This window comes from Aulostomus chinensis, chromosome 21 (genome assembly GCF_037954235.1).
Source record: "Aulostomus chinensis isolate RoL2024-O1b breed Wild chromosome 21, RoL_Achi_v1.0, whole genome shotgun sequence".
NCBI lineage: Eukaryota > Metazoa > Chordata > Actinopteri > Syngnathiformes > Aulostomidae > Aulostomus > Aulostomus chinensis.
In genome coordinates, this window is record NC_141340.1 from 14,535,266 (window position 1) to 14,556,433 (window position 21,168).

Consider the following 21,168-nt stretch of genomic DNA (forward strand, 5'->3'; position numbering starts at 1 on the left):
GATGACGTGATTTTGGTGAAGACGTAACACTTTGTAGCACACCAGTTTAGAGTAAAGTAGAAGGAGCAATCACTCAAATTTAATCAGAATTGCAAATGCTTCATCGATCCCTCTGAGATATTGTTCAAAGTGCTCTTATTCATCCCATCCATCCAGCCATTTTCTTCAAGTTATAATAAAAAGTTATAATAAAATAAAATTATCCATCCATCCATCCATCCATCAAGCAGTTTTCGGGTGAGAGGCGGGGTTCACCCCGGACAGGTCACCAGTCCATCGCAGGACCAACACATAGAGACAGACAACCATTCACACTCACAGTCACACCCACGGTCAATTTAGAGTATCAATCAGCCTCGTCCCCTCTTGATGTCTTTTGGAAAATAGAATTATGTTACAAAAAAAGTACGTTCAACAACATGTGACACAATCAGTAAGCTACTATGTAAAATAAGTTACCTTATATATTTTCTACAAAAAAGAAACAGAAGATAAATGTGCATAAATGCATAAGTGAAGTGCAAATATCAATAATGTCTGTGTGTATGGTTAGATTAATTTTGCACGGAAAATTACAGATGAGTTAGTGCCACATTAATATGTGTATTGCAAATGATCAGATTTATTCTGAAAAATATTGCACAGTTGGGTTTCGCATGGAAAATTAAATCCCAGTCAGTCGCGCGCAGTTATAAGTAATACGTATAAGAGAATATATTGTAAATATATCATCGTAGCGACAACTGACAGAGAAAGATACAACATACTTCATGAACGCAATGGAATGAATAAATGCGCTCCATGATGCTCGTGTTGACTACGCTGTTTAAGTCAACCTAATTTTGATGATTCCCAATCGTTTGAAAGCAGTGTTTCATATTTCCAAGAGTGACACATCTTCAGACCTGTGTGATTGGATAGAGTTGCGATCGCCTGCGGGCTTCCGTAGATCTACATACGATGTGGACAGAGTCTCCAGCTGCAGTAAACCGGAAATCTTCATATTCCTGCGTCCCATCCAGGTTCGTATTTCTTCAGATCGAGGCTGCCGGAGGGGCGTGCTCGCTCTGATTCACTCCTCACACCAGCAGGGACACTCGCTTACTGACATAGATCCGTCATGGCGTCTCCATTGAATTGCACACCATTTATGTGTTTTATTTATTGTTCGTTTCTGTTTGCCGGTGTATTTTGTGATGCTGACGCAGACGAAGACGAGCATGCCAAGCACACTTACACGGTGGAAATGTTTAACGAGGCGGTACCCACTGCACCACATTTTGTGATGTTTTTTGCTCCATGGTAAGTGAAGTGTTCCTAAGTTTTTAAGGCGATTGTTAGTGAAAAGATATGCAACAGCATTAGTCGTTAGCGTTCCTCTTACTCGTTGAGAATGATAGAACTCGTGAGTAACTGGGGTCAGCACGACCCGGCAAGTGAGCTAGTTAGCAGACATGCTAGTTGTTGCCTAGCATTTGCCGGTAGTTTACTTTGATGCCCGTTAGCATGGCTAGCATAGCTGTGCCTACCGTTATGTCGACTAAAGTTCTATTTATGGGGCCTAGCACTTGACTAAAAGTTAGCAAACGTTTGTAATTGTACTGATAATATTCGAATGTCTGTGAAACTGTGGGTTTTAAATTGCGCAATGTCACAAATTCTGAAGTTGCGTTTTGATAAGGTTTATGAGGTAACTCAGTTCAAAGTTGTTGGTTGGAGAGCTGTGCTTACGTGGCACGCACCGATTGACTGTCAGCGGCTCCGAAACGGACCCCCAGAGGTGTCGGGGTGATTCCCATTATAAATGGGCTGCAGAGCAGTGAAATAATCGCACAGGCTAATTCTATGTAATTCAGACCATAGTACTGCACTTACTTGTTTTATCCTCATGGTCTGAGTATTCCAGAGAGTTTCATGTGAATCTGTTATCAGGCTGAACAGGACCCTTAAAGTGGTTTTAGCACTGATTGACTTATTCTTTGTGACTTCATTTCCGAAGAAGGGACGTATGCAGACTGTATCTCACCTGAATAATGCTTCTCCCCTCCTACAGTGTTAAAGTGAAGGCAATATGTCTTGGAAGCACTTGTGGCATCAGTAGGAGTCAGAGGTTGTGCAGTAGGAATCAAGGGATGGAGCAGAATATATAAGTACCTCTGATAAAGACTTGAGTGATCAGTGTTGTTCACAACTGACTTTTTACAGTTTGAAATAATCATAATCTTAAACATTAGCAAGCCTTTCCTCTAAAACTACCAGTGAGTCAGTAAGACTCTGAATCATGACATCACACCACACTTATAGCAACTGATAAGGACATCAAAACTTTGAAGTGATATTAACTCTTGAGCTTAAATCAGCAAGATATTTTGTCAGATATGACAGGAGCCATCTTTGTGGGGAAATTATTTGACGTGTACATGAAGTAAGTGGGGTTTATTACCTGCAGAGCACATCTTGGTAAGAAAAAATATCACATAAGACAAAAAGCTTCTTGTTTTTTTTCTTCTATACTAGAAAAACCTTAATTTCTCTGCTGAATATACGAAGCATGGTTCTTTATTATTGTTTGTCATAGAAAGTTGAGTCGAATAGATAGAATATTCAATAGAGACCCATATTACTTATTTCTCTTCTCATCATTTGGCGCTAATGCGTTTTTTCCATATTTCCTTTAAAAAATACAGTAATTCTGGGAAAGTTGTGTGCTAATAACAGCAGTAGATTATCAGGATCTCTGTCTGCTCTCAGTCAGTTTCTTAATAACTGATGTCATGCAATGGCTGTGTCTGTAACACTGTTGTCTAGGTGCGGCCATTGCAAGAGGTTACAGCCAACATGGAATGAGTTGGCAGAGAAATACAACAGCATGAGTGACCCCCCTGTGTACGTGGTCAAGGTGGACTGTGTCCAGAACACCAAGTTCTGCTCCAGCGAGCACGGGGTCAGGGGCTACCCCACGTGAGTATTAGAACCCCTCCTGCTGACTGATCTGAGTAATTGATTTGTGTAACAGCAGACAGACTCAACGTAATTGATATTGTCGTTTAAAAGTAAAAACATTGAAGTCCTTAGCTCACACATGGACACTAAAGTCACCGTTTGAGATGAACCTTTGGCCATTATTACATCCTTTGAAACCTTGGAGGTTGCTGCCCACAGCAGTCAGGAAATAATGATTGACAGACATACTCTTCTAAGTGTAAACGAGCAGGTTCTCGAGCTTGTAATTATCATTTAAAAGACTAATTGCAATGTTTTCATATTAAAGCAGTTGCTTATAATTCAGTTCAAAACATTTGCTTTGTTTATTTGCAGGCTGAAATTGTTCAAGCCCGACCAGGAGGCCATCAAGTATCAGGGGTCAAGAGATCTGCAGTCTCTGGAGACCTGGATGCTGAAGACCCTCCAGGCAGAGGCATCTGTAAGTTGCAGCATTTAAGATTTTATATGCCAGTGATCAGCAGAGAACAGTGATGTCATAGATGCTGGTTGATGTGTTTCCTCCAGGAACCAGAGAGTGAACTGGAGCCCCCTAAAGCTCCAGAGCCTAAGCAGGGCATGTACGAGCTCACGGCTCTCAACTTCAAGACCCACATAGCCAAAGGTAAAGCTTCGGTGGACGACCTGCTCTTTTTTTCCGGTGTCATTTAAGGCAACATGAACTTGTTGTGTGTTTGTGCAGCTGCATCCTATTCTACCAGATGAACCGTTTCGGGTTGCGCCCTCAATTTAAAAACTTGTTTCAGGTTTCAGACACAAAGATTTGTCTTTCTGGATCGACGGTTTGAGAATAAACACACCTAATTATAACTATGATTAACGCAGCTGACATTTCTGCAGCCTAACTTCAGCCATCATCCTCGATGTCACTCAAGGTCACCTCGCGTTTCTGGAGCTTTCAGCAAAAACAAACGGCGATAATTGTCTCATTGACGTTACCACGCAAGTTGAATGTTTTGAAGAAAAATAAATGATTTCTTGTTTGTCGATGTAAAAAGGCAGGATATGACATAGGCATTTTTAAAGCAGTGTTTATTGGTCCCACCTTCACATCTTGGCAACAGAGGTGCTGTAAACGTTGTGTAATTGGTTGCTTATAACCTCAGGAAGAGGTGTGTATTTTCTTTTACAACTGAATGTGAACCTGTAAATGGCTCCAGCCTCAATTTACTACAGAATAGTGTACTTGGGTATAATTGACCGTGTAGAATTAGTTTATGTGTTAAGGCATTTTCAGTGACGTTTTCTGTTTTGTTTTTTGCTCCTGTATGTATATAAGTCACTTGATTTAATTTTTTTCTTTTCTTTTCCTTTTTTTTTTTCTCTTCTTTTCCAGGAGCTCATTTTGTGAAGTTCTTTGCTCCTTGGTGCGGCCACTGCAAAGCCATGGCCCCGACCTGGGAGCAGCTGGCCACCACCTTCGAACACTCTGATGACGTCAAAATAGGAAAGGTGGGTCTTTCAAGTACCGTATCAGAGCATAGCAAGGGTGTGATGACACATTCTTCCTGTCATGGTTATTCAAGTGCGGCAGTAAGAAACGACACAGCATGGACAATACCAAACCAGAGCAGCCAAGTCTGTAAATGGTATTCAAACCAGAACACATAAGAATCGTGAACACAAATGTCACGTTTACTCAAGACTCCCTTTAGAAAAAGAGTGATTTTACTGCTGCAGTTCCTGAACAGTCTGCCTGCTCAGACCCCATTCCTGACCTGCAGCTGCAGACACACCCTGCTGCTCAGTTTCAGCTTCTGTCTGTCCATCAGTAAGAGGTGTCGATGAAGACAGAGGCGAGACTCTCCTCCTGGCTGGTGGATGGAATGCTTGTCGTGGCAGGAGTGTTTTCTGCCTAACCGTGCAGTTCATTGAATAACTGCGGCGTCCACATTTCATGAACTGATGATTCTCTCAAACCTGTCGTGGTCCGAGAGAATATTTTCACCTTTTAGTATCTCGGCTTGACAGTGACGGTGTAACAAGTTTTGCAGTGGATACCAGGAGGAGGAAAACACTGCCTTCTCTTCAGTCTTTAGGAAGCAACATTTACCTCTTCATTGAATGTCACTAACTACAAAGCTACAAACCTCTCATAAACGCGTGCATCGGTCTTGTGTTGTTGTTTTTTCCCCCAAGTGTAACAATGTATGTGTCAATCTGTTGGTTGTCTAGGTGGACTGTACACAACACTACGAGGTGTGCTCTGAGAACGGTGTACGGGGGTATCCCACGCTGCTCTTCTTCCACAACGGACTGAAGGTACAGCAGACGTTCTCAGAGTCCTGACGGCACTTGGAACTCACGGCCATCATCACTGTTTCCACCCGAGCTGCTGTGTGGATCGAACAGTGATTTCGTTAACTAGTCAGAACTCATAGTGTCGAGGTGTGTGTCTTACTGCAGACGGAACAATACAGAGGAAAACGAGATCTGGACTCTTTCAAAGACTTCGTTGACAACCAGCTGAAGGCCGCGATGGAGGAGGAGGCGGCGGAGGAGGAGGAGGAGCAGCCTAAGGAGGAACAAAAGGCAAATGAGATTCCCACTGAGGAGGAACCCAAGGAGGAGGTGAGGGTGTTCGACCTTTCTGTGCTTCATTTTGATAAACCTGACAGTGTTCTTATGATAAACCTTTGTACTGTTAATGAGTTTCTTTTTTACATTCTCTTCATGTCCCTTCCACAGTCCAACGTGTTGGTCCTGACAGAATCCAACTTTGACGAGACCGTAGCCAAAGGCTTCACCTTTGTTAAGTTCTATGCTCCATGGTAAGTTGTCATCAAGTGAACTACTTCTCTTACTTTGAGTCTGAGCAGACTGTGCACTCGGTCCTAGTCCCGCTCCAGCTTTCACCTCGGCTTGAAACTCAAATTGTGTGACACTTCTGCATAAATTTAATTTTTGTCAGGTTTGAAAAGAAATCACTCCTAAAATAGCTGGCCTTGACCTACTTTTACTTCTTATGTTGTATTGTATCTGTCAGTTTATGTAACGTTCTTCTCCTGTTGCGAAGGTGCGGCCACTGTAAGCGCCTGGCGCCGACATGGGAGGATCTTTCCAGCAAGGAGTTTCCTGGTCTCACTGATGTTAAGATAGCCAAAGTGGACTGTACTGTGGAGCGCACAGTCTGCAACAAGTACTCGGTGAGAACATGGATCTCATCCACAAATAAACACGTGTCTCACTCCACCTTGCTTATAGGTGGTGTCATCCGTGCTATTAGGTGTATTTTATTTGAGAGAGATAGATACAGTTTCTTCAGTAAATTACCGCTCAACAAAAACACAACATTCAAAAAAGAGATATTTACCAAAGTTTGAGTTTTTGTGTTTCTGTCCTTTGCTGTTGAACATTGTATAGCCAGTATTTCTAGTCATAATGGGCAAGAGAACTATTCTAGTGAGCCGACCGGAAGCAATCTGGGATCTCAGCTGAAGCCACTGGGGATGAATATCTTTTAACTTTGTGCTTGGTAGGAAATTGATTGCGGGAAGACATACAGCAGCACATAGATGAAGTTCTGATGTGTGCGCGGTTCTTCCTCAGGTGCGAGGCTACCCTACCCTGGTCATCTTCCGAGCCGGGCAGCAGGGCGATGAGCATCACGGTGGGCGGGACCTGGAGAGCCTGCACAACTTTGTGATGAAGCAGGCGAGGGACGAGCTGTAAGGACAACCAAACCTCCACCACTCTGCTCGCCCACACTGCATACCTGGCCAGCAGGACCCCACTCCTTCTCGCTCTCTCGCTCTCTCCTACAGTAGCCGAATGTCACTCACAGGAGGATTCCATTGAGTGTTTTGGGATGTGAATGTATTCTTCATTTCTGTTGTTGTCCATCAGATCTTCTCTCAAGGGGGTGTACTGTGGTCTGGTTGTGGGTGGGTCTGCAAACCACTTTTTAAGCACTGCTCAATCAATCAGGACTCCTTACATACACAAATATGTTAAGAGGGTAGTGTTGAAGGGACAGGTGTCCTTGTTTTTGCCTGTTTAAAAAAAAAAAAGTTGTTTCTGACCTGATTTCTGTAGCACCCTGTTTTGAAAATGCTACATTTTATACGTGGGTTCTGTCGTTAAATCGTAAGCCATTCATGTTACGGTACCATCACTCTCACGGTTTGTGAAATGTGCGCTTGAGTGTTAAGTTGAGTTCCACCCATGCTGATGCCTATCTGACTTAACTCTCAGGGAAACACCCACACAGGTGGTCCTGGTCCTCCCAGGAGAGGGACATGTTACATCACTTTAGCTTTCTTATAGAAAGTCAACAGAAAAGAAGCCTAAACAATCAGAACTGCTTCTGTATCCTATCTCTGGCTCCTGTGATGTCAGTCAGCCCCCCTCTGGGAGCCTGCAAGGTCTCAGACCCTGAACCATGACGCCCCACATCTCCATTGCTGATTAGATTTAGAGAACTGGAGGAGCTGCCGCCTGGCTAAAGCCTCCTTCAAACTGTTCCCTCACATCTAATCTAATGCAAGGAGTCTGAATTAAAGCTGGGCGATAAATTGGTTTTATGCACTAATTCAAATTATTTTATAATGAAAAATGATCTTCAGGTGTGTGGTAACATAAACAAAATCATGTTCTCCTACAAGAAGGAGGGGCCCCCACTAAAAAGACACACAAGGCCAAAGATACGGTGCTCATCAGCAGTCTATTTTTAGAAAATCGATTAAAATGATTCAAGTGTGGCCCTGGTGTGAATGTCAGCTGTATTTCTCAGGTCTGTGTTGAAAGTATTTGGTTGGCTGTGGATGGACCAGGAGAAGTTTGGTCACTTTGAATTCGCACACACGTGGATAAACTCTCCCTTTCAGTGAGGGAGCACTCATCTGTTGGAAACCTGCACCCGTGGGTGGCCATCTTTGTCTTAATACTTGAGATTAAAACGGAAGGAAGGTCAGAATCATCGTACTGACCACGATGTCTTCAAGCACCTGAAGCACTGATCAGATGACATGGACTGAAGGGTCGCGCTGGTGCAGAGGACCGTTTTTGATCTTGGGCTGAGGTTGATTTTGTTTTTTGTTTTTTTTCCTACTGTATCATATCATACACCCACTGATCCAACGTGCAGATGAATTGGTTTAGAACTTCTAAAGTTAAAGGGATAACCTTCCACACGTGGGTTGAGTAGCCCTCACGCACCTGCCCACTACAATGCAGACACTCTGACCCGGGTGATGTGAAAAATATGTGCTACATGATGCAGGACACATTTATTGTCGAACCCAGATACACAAATAGTCACAGACGAAGCAGTTTCTTTAGTCAGTAAAACTTTATGGGTAGCACATGGTTTAAGGATCTCCAGTGACAGGTTTTTTGGGGATTTTTTTGTCCTTGGGTCATGGGTTGTGCACTACCCATGAATTTTTGTACAAAAAGAGTGAATAATGGCAAGTTGTAACATGAGATTTCATAATAAAAAAAAAAAAATTCCAAAATAAGTTTTGTATTCATTTAGTTCTTGCATCTGTGTCTTAATAAGGTGTGATTTTTTTCATTTTTTTTTTTAATAAAAGGTGCAATAAATAAGCTGAGAATGTACAAGTATTTACAAAAAAAAAAACAGTCTAAACATGATCACAAATGTAAACAGCAGCTTACCAGAGGTATATTTTGTAATTGATGATTGGTTAGGCACATACGGTATTCTTACTGGTATTAGTTTCTCTTTAAATATGTTCTCTAGAAGACTCTATGTCATTCAAAGACACTGAACTCAAGGCTCACAGTAACATGTTCAGTTGGGAGGAAAAAAGTCGCCACTGTACACACAACACAATTGAACCCTCAGGGTAGTAAAAGTGGAGAGCTAATTTCAGAACGCTGGCACACCAACTGTTCAGCCGGTTGTTTTTGACTCTCTAAATGTTTTTTCCACAATATCTTGATGGGTCGTCCGGGGGCGGAAGCGTCTGTGAACCTGGTGAGTGCAGCAACATGGAAACGGCCACTTGCGGTATGTTGGAGGGATAAGGCCATATTCTTCGCTTGTTTGGAGGAAAACATCATCTCAGCCACAACATGCAGCATGTTGAAACCAGCGCAGTGAATCGCAGCTCCGCATGAACCTGACAAATATTGACACTGAGGGAATATTTGGAGCGGTGCGCTGCTAAAATAGCCTGCGGTCACTTTGGTCCAGTCCATATTATATTTTAGGAAGGCAAATATGGCTTGAAGAAAATACATCAGGCGAGGAAATGTGAATCTACTGACTCCCGTTTAGAGTTCCTTTTGGGTTGAGAACCAGCAAATTTGCACAGATTTGATCAAAATCAACATTGTCATGTGACCTGGTGATGTCGCTGACTTTATTTGGTCAGCTCTCACACATTAGGTAATTAGCTGATTTTTTTTCAAGTTTCTGCGCCAGTCAAGGACAGAGGCAAAAAATTGTTTGTTTTGTGGTGCCGACTACAATTTGAGGGTTAAAAGTCACAGTGACCTCATATGTTTGGCAAGAATTCCTACACTGATTATGACATCTCGCACACATCTAACTGTATAAAATGTATATCTAAAAGGTCTAACTCGTGACATCACTGGCGGAGGCACACAACCACAAGTCGGTCGTTTTTGTCGGGGGGGGGGGGGGGGGGGCAGCAGTCTGACTGGTCCACAACAGTTCAGTTTAGTCCACGCCCGCCCAGGAAAGGAGAAGGTGCAGTTGCCTCTCAGGCATTCATACACACACTTCCATCAAAGCATAATATACAGATTTAAACACTTCCTCGTCCGCTCGTACACAAACACACATCATTCACTCACTTGCAGGGCCATGAAGTACAGGCTCCACAACCAATTGAGAAGGCGATAACTTGCTGGCTCGTGTAGGGTGCCTTAAGAAGAAACCCATATGGCATCACTTTTGCAATGGTCCCTTACTCGCTTCAGTCCTTTGTAGAGAAATGTTCAGACGACTAAATGGATTGCTTGAATTGTTCCTCAGAGGCTGAGGATTTGTCCAGCTGAGGTCAACCTCTCCACTCGTAGCCCTTTCGCCAACCCGACTCGATGAAGCACTTCTGGCCCTCGACGGTGTCAGTGGCAGCCGCATGCCCTCACCACCATGTTCTTGTATTTCTTTAATATGACGTTGGAGTTGTCGTCAAAGAAGAGCACTGAAATGGCGTGGAGCTTGGTTGGGGCGCAGCAAGGCTTTGGCACGTTGGCAGGGTTCATCAGGTGCACCTGAGGGTCATAGAAAAAACTTGAAAAGAGCCTGGAGCGGTCCACATTTAAATTAGACCCTTTTCAACTCTTAAGAACTTTCTCCAGGAACTAGGAACCTTTTAAGGAATGGCTGTCTAGACCGCAGGAACCAGGTTCTAAATTTAGACCTGGGGACATAATTTTAACCCTTAGAAAGTCCCACCTCAGGAGGTGGGACGTTCTAAAGTTCCAGTAACTACAAGATTGGATCTTTTGCAACTGAATGTTTTATTTCAACCACCATGTTAAAGAAGTTATTGTTTCGAATGTATATGTTTAAGAGGTTATTGTTGCTATATGAAATAAAACAAGGAGGAACAGGCCTAAATTGCTGATCACGCTGAACACCGGTGACCTGCCATGAGAAAATGACCAGCTTGTTCATACATCAGCAGGCTCATTCGTGCCATCGCACACATCTATAGACCACGGGGGAAACAGTCAACGATGAGCTGAAGGAACCTTTTAAGTTTCAGGACAAGTCGTCGTGAAGGAGCTTAAAGATGAACCCTCCACTTCTACTATGGTTGTCTCTGACTTGCAGGCCCGTTTGCATCTTGCTGCATGATTTATTTCAGGTTCCTTACCCCAAAAAAGGAAAGGGAAATGTGCGTGAGAGGAGACATAATCATATAATAACGTCTCGGTCTTACCAGTGTCTGTACAATGGCGTGGTTGGTGGCGTTCATGTGGGCGTTGAGGGGGAAGGAGCATTCTCCGTCACAGTAGTTGGCTGCGTAGCCTTCCGGAGCGATGATCCAGTCCTTAGAGGAACACATAAAAGAGCGTATTTAGTGTTTTGGAAGGGTCAAAAACCCTAAATGAGAAAAGGATGTGGGAGAGTACGATTCCTTTGCTGGTTTAGATGAAACCGTGTGTGGAAGTCAAGCGTCAAACACACAAGAAGATAACAGGCTTCATGTGTGATTTAGGATCGAGAAAGGTCAGATGTGGTTTTGTGATTCCGCTTTATTAGTGAGATCATGTTACATTCATGTTGTTTAGTCAGTGTAGCAGCATCGTCTTCATCCTCTGTGGCGAGATTCAGAGTTAACCTTGTCTCTGAGGACACGTCGCTGCTCAAACACTTGTGTGTGTGTTTGTGTGCGTGTGTGTGTGTCTGTGGAATCGCTCAGGGAAGTCATACTCCTCTTATCCGCCCCTCCTCCCACTGTCACTGCTTAGCTGCGTGTTTCACCTTTTGTTTTTATCTATTGTACCTTCCTGTCTGTATCAATAACAAGCCCGTCTCTCTCTTCTCCCCTTAATCTTTCTCTCCAAGAAGCAGCTCAGTGTGTGTGTGTGTGTGTGTGTGAGTGTGTCTGTGTGTGTGTGTGCTGACAGTCTCCCTCTAGATGTCAGTGCTGTGTTAACAGCTTGTATGTACAGATGTGTATGATCTTCTCTATGACCTCTTGTTGGTGCCCACTGAGCGGTTCAGCCCACCTCACATCACTCATTGAGGTTTATAGGGAGTATGAAGGATGTGGTGACCTGGTCAAGAGGTCGGCAGAGGGACAGAGGGAGAGAGCGAGAGAGAGAGAGAGAGACAGAGACAGAGAGAAATATTTTGTGGCCACGAGAGACAACCGATTACCACATGTCAATCAATTGCTGACCACAAGATATAATTTTCTTGTACGCTTCAGTTAATTCGTGGCCACAAAATGTAGTTTGTTCCCACACGTTGATAGACTCGAGGCAGTGATACCCATCACATAATACTTGTTCCCGCACTTTAGGGGTTTGATTGAAGCAAAATCATATATTTCAATCAAAACAGGGCTGTAAATGAATCAAATTATTTGAACTAACTGAGTCGAGGCTACAAATTTACAGTTCTTATTTCCTCTTTTGACAGATTAAGGACAAACGTACTGAATTATTAAGTATGGCCCAGTTCTATTTAAGGTGTCACCGCAATGCTAGTGAGCCAGGCCCACCTATAAGGAACAAGAACATAATTTTCCGTTATAATTGTTATTATTATTATTATTATTATTATTATTATTATTATTATTATTATTGATCCTCCAGTTTCACATCCAATAAAAAATCAAAAATGGCTGCTGCAAAAAGGGCCTATAGATTTCATTTTTTAAAATTTGTATGTTTTAGTTTTCCAAATTTGTAGTCCATCCTGAATATAAAACAGATGACCGTTGAAACAGTGACTTAATACTTTGGAAGTGGTCCAACGACACGTACCTCAGTTTAAACATGTTGATGCCTACGCTACTACTGTAAGTACTACGATCAGATGTTTGGTACCTGCCAGCCGAGCTCCCGGAAGCTGACGTAGAGCTCGTGTCTTCTGCAGGCCGTTTTTTGATCACTGCTGTTGTATTCTGAAAGAGAGGAACAGAAATAGAAAGTCAGGAGGAAACCTCCATCCTGTGGTTACACATGAGTAAATCGTGTTTGTACAAGAATTCCCAATTAAGCCCTGAGAATGTGACGCATTACATTCTGAATCTGAAGAATAACACAATACGCCTCATGTAATGCTCTGGGCGGAGGTGCATGTTAGGGCGTAGACTGGAGCTCAGGCCCAAACGCTCATTACAGCGGTCACTGTGCTGTATGTTCTCCACATTCATCTGCTGTCTTCAACGCACGCCTAATTGAATTCATCAGTATGTTACTTGGCGTGAACGCAAGTGGTGACACAGTGACAAGCGTGTGGGCTCTCCTGCACGGCTGCTTGTTCTTAATCATCTCTGTTCCGTGCTGCGTCGGCGGGGCGGACGGCTGCAGACAGTCCAGGTAAGGGCTTTTCTTTTCACAGCCGAGGAGGTCATTGCTGGCATCAGCTGCCACGCTGAAGTCAAGAAGGTGACACCAACTTTCCACTGACGTCCCAAGTGTTCTCTCTCGCTCAATTTCTCTGTTGTGCCCCGCTGATTTGTCCGGATGATTTACTCCACACAAACCTCCAGTAGAGTGAGACAATGACGGGGAGAAAAAAAAAAAGAGTATTCTTCCAAGACAACTGGAATGTAGCACTGCTGAGTCAAAACAGAAGGACGTGGATGTGTGAAGAAATGTGCTCACAAGCCAGAAGGTGGAAGCCAGATGAACTGGGGTCATGATGCGGGATGGTCTGCTTGGATTTCAAGCCTTTATCTGCTTGATCACTTTGCTCCTCTTAAGTATTGTAACACAGCAACCTTAAGACAAACTGAGCATGGCCCCCTGCGCCCCACGCAACCCTTCAGCTCAAGGCCTGCAAGTCATTTCAGCTGGTTGTTGGTCTGCACATTCTCACATTGCAAAGTTAATTATAAATCTGTTCTACCTACTTTCCTTGTTTTCTTGTGTCACGTCTGATTAGAGTTACGATGCAGGCTTCCATGTTTGGCCCGCTGGAGTTTAAGCGATACCTCACCCTGAAATTAGCATTTATCAGTTACTCGCTGTTAACTGGCTTGAATTCGCACATGATTTTTTTCTAAATACCGAGTATCCGAGTGTGTACTGGGAGAGACGTAAAAAGACAGTGTATATTTTTGCTGTTGTTGATCTGCGTCTTAACATAGGGTGGTGAGGTAAATGAGTGAGCATTGTTGAATGGTTTTAGGGGCTGTGGGGAACGCAGTCTTAAGATATTTTAACATTTTTTTCATAAAATACTTCGGTAAATTCAACACTGTCTTAATAATTGGGATCGCTAAAAAGAGGCGAGACAAGAGAACGGAAGTTTGCACAGACATTTAACTGCCTCTTGTCGAAAACAGAATTAGCACAAAGCTAGTTGTGGTGATGGTGAAGTCATGCAATAATGGTGCAGTAGCGTCATGTAAGTTTTGCTCGAATGACTGCAAACGCACATCAAAAATCTGAATAACGGCGTTCATTTGTAAACATCATTTTGCTGAGCAAAACATAAAATTGCAACTTTTGAAATCGTAGTGATGCCAACTTCCCCGTCCCCCTAAAAAAGCGTGTTGTTTTCTGAACTGTGGATTCACCAAGATGTCATATAGGGGGGGAAAAAAAAATCATGAAGCTTGACAATGAACAAGACATATATATATATATATATATATATATATATATATTTTTTTTTTTTTTTTTTTTTTTTTTAAGTGAAAGTTCTTTGAGTTCTTCAGGCAACAGGACACTTCTGAAAAATAATTATTTCTGTCTGATTAGCAAAAGAGTGCCCGAAAAAGCAGCAAAGTACGTGCATCTGACGCATTTACAAGGGGGAAAAAAGGAAAAGAGCATGTACAGTTATGTCAGATTTGTTTTCCAGACAAATTTGCGTATGAGAGACTGCAGACGGTGGATTTGTCACAGCCACCACCCAGACACTCACCTCACCTCAGCAACAGCAGCCGTGTTTAGGCAGCTGGCACATTCATAGTATACGTCTCTGACATTCTCTATCAGAACTCCTTAAATATACAGTAAACACATAGAGAAACCACTTTGTTGCTCATGAAAAAATGACTATTGCAGTGGAAGTTTTATTGACATTTCCTCATCAGGTCAAACTACATCTCGAAACAAAGACGCCGGTTTAACTGCACAAAGCCTGTGTGTTTTAACTGGATCCATCTCAAATTTATATGTATAAAAAAAGACAGACGGACAGAGCAGGAGTTGGCAGCAAAAAAGAGCAAGAAACAGCGTCTACCAAAAATAATACCAGTGGATTATACAGCACGCACTGAGACTGCTGTGTGCACAAATTCAAGACTATGACTGAAGATAATCAGATTCTATCATTTAGAAATGGAATACAAAACCAAATCTTTTTCGATCAGACACAACCCATCTTGTACAGATGTCACCAGAGAAAATTATGATGTAAACTCTCTCTCCACCAGCGATAATTATGTTTGATTAACAGACAGATTCAATCTTGAAGAGAATGGGAAGGTGGTGCTGGTCAGGATACTGCAGGTGAGGTCAAAAGGTCACCTGGGTACAGTCAGGTTTTTTTTCCTCCTTCCTGTCAGAATGGCTGTTTACTGGGTGTCTGCTTATGAGAGAAAGAGAGAGAGAAAGTGTGTGTGTGTGTGTGTGTGTGTGTGTGTGTGTGTGTGTGTGTGTGTGTGTGTGTGTGTAAGGGGTTACAGATTTATTATATGTCGACCTTCACAAATGAGGAAACAGGCTGGTTCTAGAACAGCTCCTGTGGGATTCCATTGTTTGTTCCTGTATTTACGACTGCTTACCAAAACAAAACCCTCAAAAAGTTTTTTTTTTTTAATCATTGGAAGTAACATTTGTATTGTGAAATGTGTTTATGGGCAGGAAATACAGTATTAAAGGAAAGAGGAAAAGCTGCATGGGAAGAAGAGAGCTGATTGGCCGAGGGACTTGGCTGACCTGGCATGAACCTGAAGTTTATTGGGGGAAGAATTAAAAAGCGCTCGCTGTAAATGACAACTTGGATTATTAAAGGACGATGTGGACTTTATGATGAGTTCAAGAATAGATTTAAAAGTCCGAACTAAAATGGGGACTATGGATTCAACACAGCCACACTGAAGACAAATGATCATTATTTTTTGTAAGAGTGATCACATTGCTGAAAATACATCGATACTTTTAAATTAACAACATATTTTCAGATTATCAGAATAAATCACTGATCTGAAAGGTCCTGAGACGGATTAAATCACATGTTTGGGTCAAACATTTACAGCTGTTGCATGATGCAGAAGCAGCTGGGGGGATAACATATCAAGCCGTATCATCAGTCGACGGCATTCTTGTCCAGAATGAAAATGACAGTGAAGAAAATGCGGCTGCCAAAGTACTTTAAAATAATACTGTGCTTTGCTGTATGGAATGAAGTATTTCAACATATTCTCTCTCTCTCTCTATCTATCTATCTCTCTATCCCTCTCTCTCCCATATGTGCACACACATATACTTGCAACTCATTTTCCTTGCACCTCTTGGCCTTCAAAGCCATCTGCATTTACAGTCTGTGGGACTCTTTAAGGAGGAATAAAGCTGATATTTACTGTGGGCTTTCATTGAGTGTAAAGACCCAGATTTGTGGTGCCCATAAACCACATCTCCCCTTCCGGCCTGTAAAAATTTAATGCCACACAGCTACCACTGAGCTCCGGCTCCCATGAGGCTTCCATTCATTTCTTTTTCCTCTCCACAACAGAGAGCAGAGGTGGGAAAAAGCTTGGAAAATGTACATTATAATAATTCTACTCATTTTTACAAGACAGTTATGCTAATTAAAAGTTGTTTCGACACATCAGAGCCTTTGGAGGTTTTTCATCACAGTTCAGCATGGATAATGTGCGTAAAAACTATAATATGAGTTTTGTTTTTGTTTTTTTTTGTGAGTTAAGGCTGCTAGATCCTAATTAAGAGTATTCCCACGACAAAACATATCACTTCCAACCAATCTGCGTCTCTGAAAACAGAAAAGTGACAAACATCAGCGTTATCACCCGTATTCGTCAAACGGGTACGGGAAACAGCTCAGGAAGTCAGCATTTAGGTAAAGGTAGGTAGGTAGCGGGCGGTCTGGCAGCAGACGAACATTCAGTTAGCAGCACACATAAACTAGCGACATGAGAAAGACAAATATTTCCTGCAATATATTTTGACCAGTAACACAGCCGTGTCAAGCGACATCAAAACTACTTCTCAGAGCTTTCGAAACACCCACATTTTCCCACTTCCTACTTGCTCACACAAGCCTCATCAATTATGGAAATGGTTCCATGTCTCAAGAATTGTTAGCCTGCTTTTATTTGCCGAGAATTACATGACGTGACAGGAGCTGAGAGGTGTTGTGCTTATGAGGATTTTTTTTTTGTTAAATGCTCTCCTCAGAGGTTGATTGTCACAGTATCTTGACGTTGCTGAGCTGAGCATAGCAGTTAATTTATCTCGACATCGCGGGAAAATGACAAGCTGTTTGAAGAAATTCTTGAATAAAGTAATACCAGCTAAGTTCCCGGCGTCTTCCTGACGTCCCTGGTGTGTCTGTGCAGAGCAAATGAAGCGACAGCCAGCAAGAGCTTAGCTTAGCTTAGCAAAAAAGCGGAGAAGCACAAGGTAGCAACAAGCCTAGCTTTGTCTGAGGGTACTAGAGTCCGTCAAGAACTCTCTTCTGACTATTTCTCCGAAAAGGAACATTGACTTACTGGACTCTTACAGCTTCTTCCAGTAGGCTACTCAAACTGAGCTAACACGCTGGCTGTAGCCTGACTAACATGAGAGGTACTGATTTCCAAAAAAACAAATGTGCCCCCCCCCCCACCCCCCCATGTCAAATTATACCTTTAAACATCAGCAGCACCTTAAGGACATAACCATGAACTTACTTTCCACCTGCCTCTTGCAGTACTGTCAGAACCAAATATTTGAATATCAAGTGGAAAGAAAGCAGGAACGTAAATGGAGCCAGCGGCACTGAGCTCTTTTATCATTTTACAGCGGCTTACCTAATAGTGTTTAACCTGGAAATGTTTCTCTTTGAGTAGACAAACATCCATTTGAACATGTCCCACTGAAAGTCTCTACTGAAACCATTTCACATTGAATTCATTGAGGTCACTGCGGCACCCCCACCACCACCCTGTCAATTCAATAGCAGGGGCAAACACGGCACCTTGAGTACTGCAATACACTGAAAGAGTGCCGGCCTGATATTAGCGCTTCACCATACTACCCACCATTCACTGAGCCTGCCCAGTGCCTCTGTCAGGAGGAAAAGTCTATAAATTATATTTATCACATGTCGTTCCAAAAACACACAAATCAAATGGAGCCAATTCAAAGTTTATAGCGAAGGTGTTACAGCCTCACATCAGGACTCATTTTGGAGCTTTTACCGAGGCAATTACCTGAACTCTCATAGGTGGTGGTGGTGGCGACAGAGGTTCAATATTTAGATTAAAATCGACATCCTAAATCGCGAACAAGGACAGAGAGAGTCCAAACAGAAGACATGAAAGGGGAATGTCACTGTTCTCCTCTCTTCTCCCTCCATCCCTCCCTCCCGCCGACCACGACTACTGAAGTTTATCTTTCTTCCTGTCTTTCATCACGGAGGTTATTAAACCCTGCGAGGGAGCTGTGCTGCGTCTAATTACTCCAACGGTAAACAAAAGGAGGTCGGGCGGAGAAGGAGTGAGGAGAATGAAGAGGAGGAGGGAGGAGAGGAGAGACAGATGAAAAAACACAGCTGGCCTGAGCGCTGTGTTATTATAATTCTTTAAGCGATACTGTTAGCGTGGTCAGTCTTTTAGCTGCGCAGCTAATGACTGGCTAGGCCTAATTACAGGCCGCCTGTGCTGTTCTGGGATGTGATATTCCTTCCCCGGATGGTTGTTAACTTCCCCCACAGCCAGAGCCCAACCCGACTCCCATTACCTCCCTGGCCTTTTTTTCGCCCACAAAGCCCCAAATTACCTTTAAAGGTGTTGTATTGTTCTTTTGGCAAAAGGTACACAGCAGCATTTTCCACAGTGCGCCGATCAGGCACACCCAGAGGAGGTGTAAATATCACCCTTGTCCAGAATACACACGCATTCCTCCCGTAAGTCAGGAGATACGGCAATCAAAAATGCCAAAATTGGCCAACAAGCAGGCCAACAGGCTAGTCTAGATAATTGATTATACATATAATTACAACATTATCTCAAAACTGCAGTAGTTCATTCAACCCAAATTGTCCTCTTGTGTCATCTGGAAGACATTTAATATCACATTTTAAAATCCACCTCACAAAATTATGAAAACGAGAAAAACAACAAGGCTCGAGCCTCACAGGGAACACAGTTGGGAAAATAAAAAATCCCCTTTAAAAGGTTGCTTTACACCCTTAGCGCATGGGAAGACATTCCAGTAATGCGTGATAAAGCAATATGATAAAATATAAATGTTAAGACCAAAAGGTGCCGTTTGGACTGAAGAAAATATGCCGTAGGAGTACATAGTTTGCAAAACTAGAGAACACAAACAGTAAAATCAAAACAATCAAAAACAAACACTGCAGCCGTCCAGTTTTCATGGTAGTTTGGAAAAGGTGTGAAATAACAGTGACACACTCCTTTAAGATGAAGCTGCGGCGGCCTGGAGCTCGGCGCCAAACTGGGGGACGACATCCACGTTCGTGCTCCCTGTGAGCGTTCCACAAGACGGATGCTCTCCCTATCCATCCCGTCCTCCTCCCTGTCTCTGGAGTGAGTGATGCGGTATTGAAACCATATGCCCTCCTGAATTCCTTACGGATCCTCCCAAGCCGTCCAATCCCAGCAGTCCTCGCTGGCCGCAGACACTCTGCTGTCGCGAGGGGGGCCTCTCTGCTTCCTGTGTAGGATCTAAATATTTACACTCCCCATCGTCCCAAGTGGCGAGGCGGAGAGGGCTTGATGTTTTGGGTTATGTAAAGTCCAATCCTTCAGGACACATATTTAACAGATTGTCCTTATTAGAGACTTTTTTTTCTTTTGAGCAGATTAACATCAGTTCTCTCATCCTCCTGATGCAGGCCTCCCCTGTTAAACACTTTGATTATAAAATAAAAGTATTTACATTCGACATATATTCTCTTTCAATGTATATATTGGACTAAATCAGGGGTGACACCTGTAATCGGACCTACTTTGCCAGCACATGGTGTGCAGCTCTGATCAGCGTGGACCCCTGTATCACTGCGTCTTCAGTACGTCTCCACTTAAAGTGGTAAGACATCTTAGGAGGTTTCAAGCCAAAGGGGACAGCTGGGTAGGGGAGAGTAGAGGTCTGGAGCCAAAACTGAACATGTGGTACATTCTGACTGTCCTGTAGCATAACAAATGATGAGTCTTTGTTCTCTGTTATGTCAGCCAAAGCTTTCATCTAATGCAATTACTGAGAAAAGACCCCGCAGGAATTCAACTGACAACCTCTTATGTTAACAGCAGTGAACTGTAACCTACTGAGAAGGCTGAGAAGGTGGATAAACAGAAGATAAAGCCAAAACATCTTCGGAAAAGACTTGCAGAGAGTAGGGAAGAGAACAAACCTTGCTCGTCCAGCAAATACTTGTGGAGATCACGCAGATGGTACCGCAGTTAAAGAAGTTAGCGGACGTAAATCACTTCCCAGGTAGCAGGCCAAGACAGGCCGTGTGCAGCTGTGTGTCACTAAGCTGTCTGCTGGCAAGAGACGACCAAAGGCAAGCGAGCTGGTTCAGGTGGAGACTTGAGCCGTTTTGGGATTAGTGTGAGAGTCAGTTCGCAACACCGCGGTAAATTTGAAGATCATCTCGGTGCAAACAATACACACTTGCAGATTCAGACACGTCCCTCATCACCAGGCTGATAGTCAGATTCAGGCAGGTTTTGGTGATTTGGAAGTGAGCGGTCTCAAACTTTTCCATGTCCTGGACCCCCTCTCAAGAAGCTGCAGACCTCTGTCTGAGGTCATGTTGCTCAACAGTGAGCCTTCTATCAAGAGATTTGTTGGTTGATGATCAGATGCCTTTCATAATCTAATCTTGATCATTTTTTCATGATTTAGTAAAGTTTTATTGATTTAGTTAAAATGCTAATCACATTTACCACAAAAAATCATTTGAAAAGAGGTGTTCTTCTCTGTTTATTCATTTATTTATTCATCTATTTATCTATTTTTCATCCATCCATCTTCTTCGACTCCTCCGGGTTCAGAACCCAGGGGCAGCAGCAGCCTAAGCGGAGAGACCCAGACTTCCCTCTCCCCAGCTACTTCGTCCAGCTCCTCGCAGAGGATCCCACGACGTCTTTCCGAGGCCTCCTGCCGTTTGGACGCGCCCTGAACACCTCCCAAGGGAGGCGCCTGGGAGGCATCCTGACGAGATGCCTGAGTCTGACTCCTCTCTGTGTGAGGGAGCAGCGGCTCTACTCTGAGTCCCTCCCGGATGCCGGAGCTTCTAACCCTGTCTCTAAGGGAGAGCCCAGCCACCCTGCGGAGAAAACT

General features: G+C 43.2%; 2 protein-coding genes across 2 annotated transcripts in view; one reads left to right on the forward strand and one right to left on the reverse strand.

Annotated features, from left to right (window-relative positions):
- The first annotated feature begins 1,034 nt into the window (after positions 1–1,034).
- On the forward strand, positions 1,035–8,446 carry txndc5 (thioredoxin domain containing 5). The gene is made up of 10 exons (XM_086192183.1): positions 1,035–1,302; positions 2,809–2,961; positions 3,319–3,424; positions 3,511–3,607; positions 4,340–4,455; positions 5,179–5,265; positions 5,410–5,574; positions 5,692–5,774; positions 6,020–6,149; positions 6,553–8,446. Exons 1-10 carry the CDS (start codon positions 1,121–1,123, stop codon positions 6,673–6,675), a joined length of 1,242 nt encoding a protein of 413 aa, XP_086048309.1. The 5' UTR covers positions 1,035–1,120; the 3' UTR covers positions 6,676–8,446.
- Positions 8,231–21,168, reverse strand: part of bmp6 (bone morphogenetic protein 6) — a 53,789-nt gene continuing 40,851 nt past the window's right edge. Inside the window, exons 5-7 of the mRNA XM_086192182.1 lie at positions 12,505–12,581; positions 10,887–10,997; positions 8,231–10,212 (exon numbers count right to left, since the gene is read on the reverse strand). Of these exons, the coding sequence (XP_086048308.1) occupies positions 10,063–10,212; positions 10,887–10,997; positions 12,505–12,581 (338 nt within the window). The 3' untranslated portion in view covers positions 8,231–10,062. The remainder of the gene's footprint in view (positions 10,213–10,886; positions 10,998–12,504; positions 12,582–21,168) is intronic.

Excerpts from the sequence above, each read along its gene's own strand:
- txndc5 (XM_086192183.1), top strand. The coding sequence starts at position 1,121 with ATGGCGTCTCCATTGAATTGCACACCATTTATGTGTTTTATTTATTGT. Across the intron at positions 1,303-2,808 it reads GTGATGTTTTTTGCTCCATG|GTGCGGCCATTGCAAGAGGT; the intron begins GTAAGTGAAGTG and ends ACTGTTGTCTAG. Across the intron at positions 5,775-6,019 it reads GTTAAGTTCTATGCTCCATG|GTGCGGCCACTGTAAGCGCC; the intron begins GTAAGTTGTCAT and ends CCTGTTGCGAAG.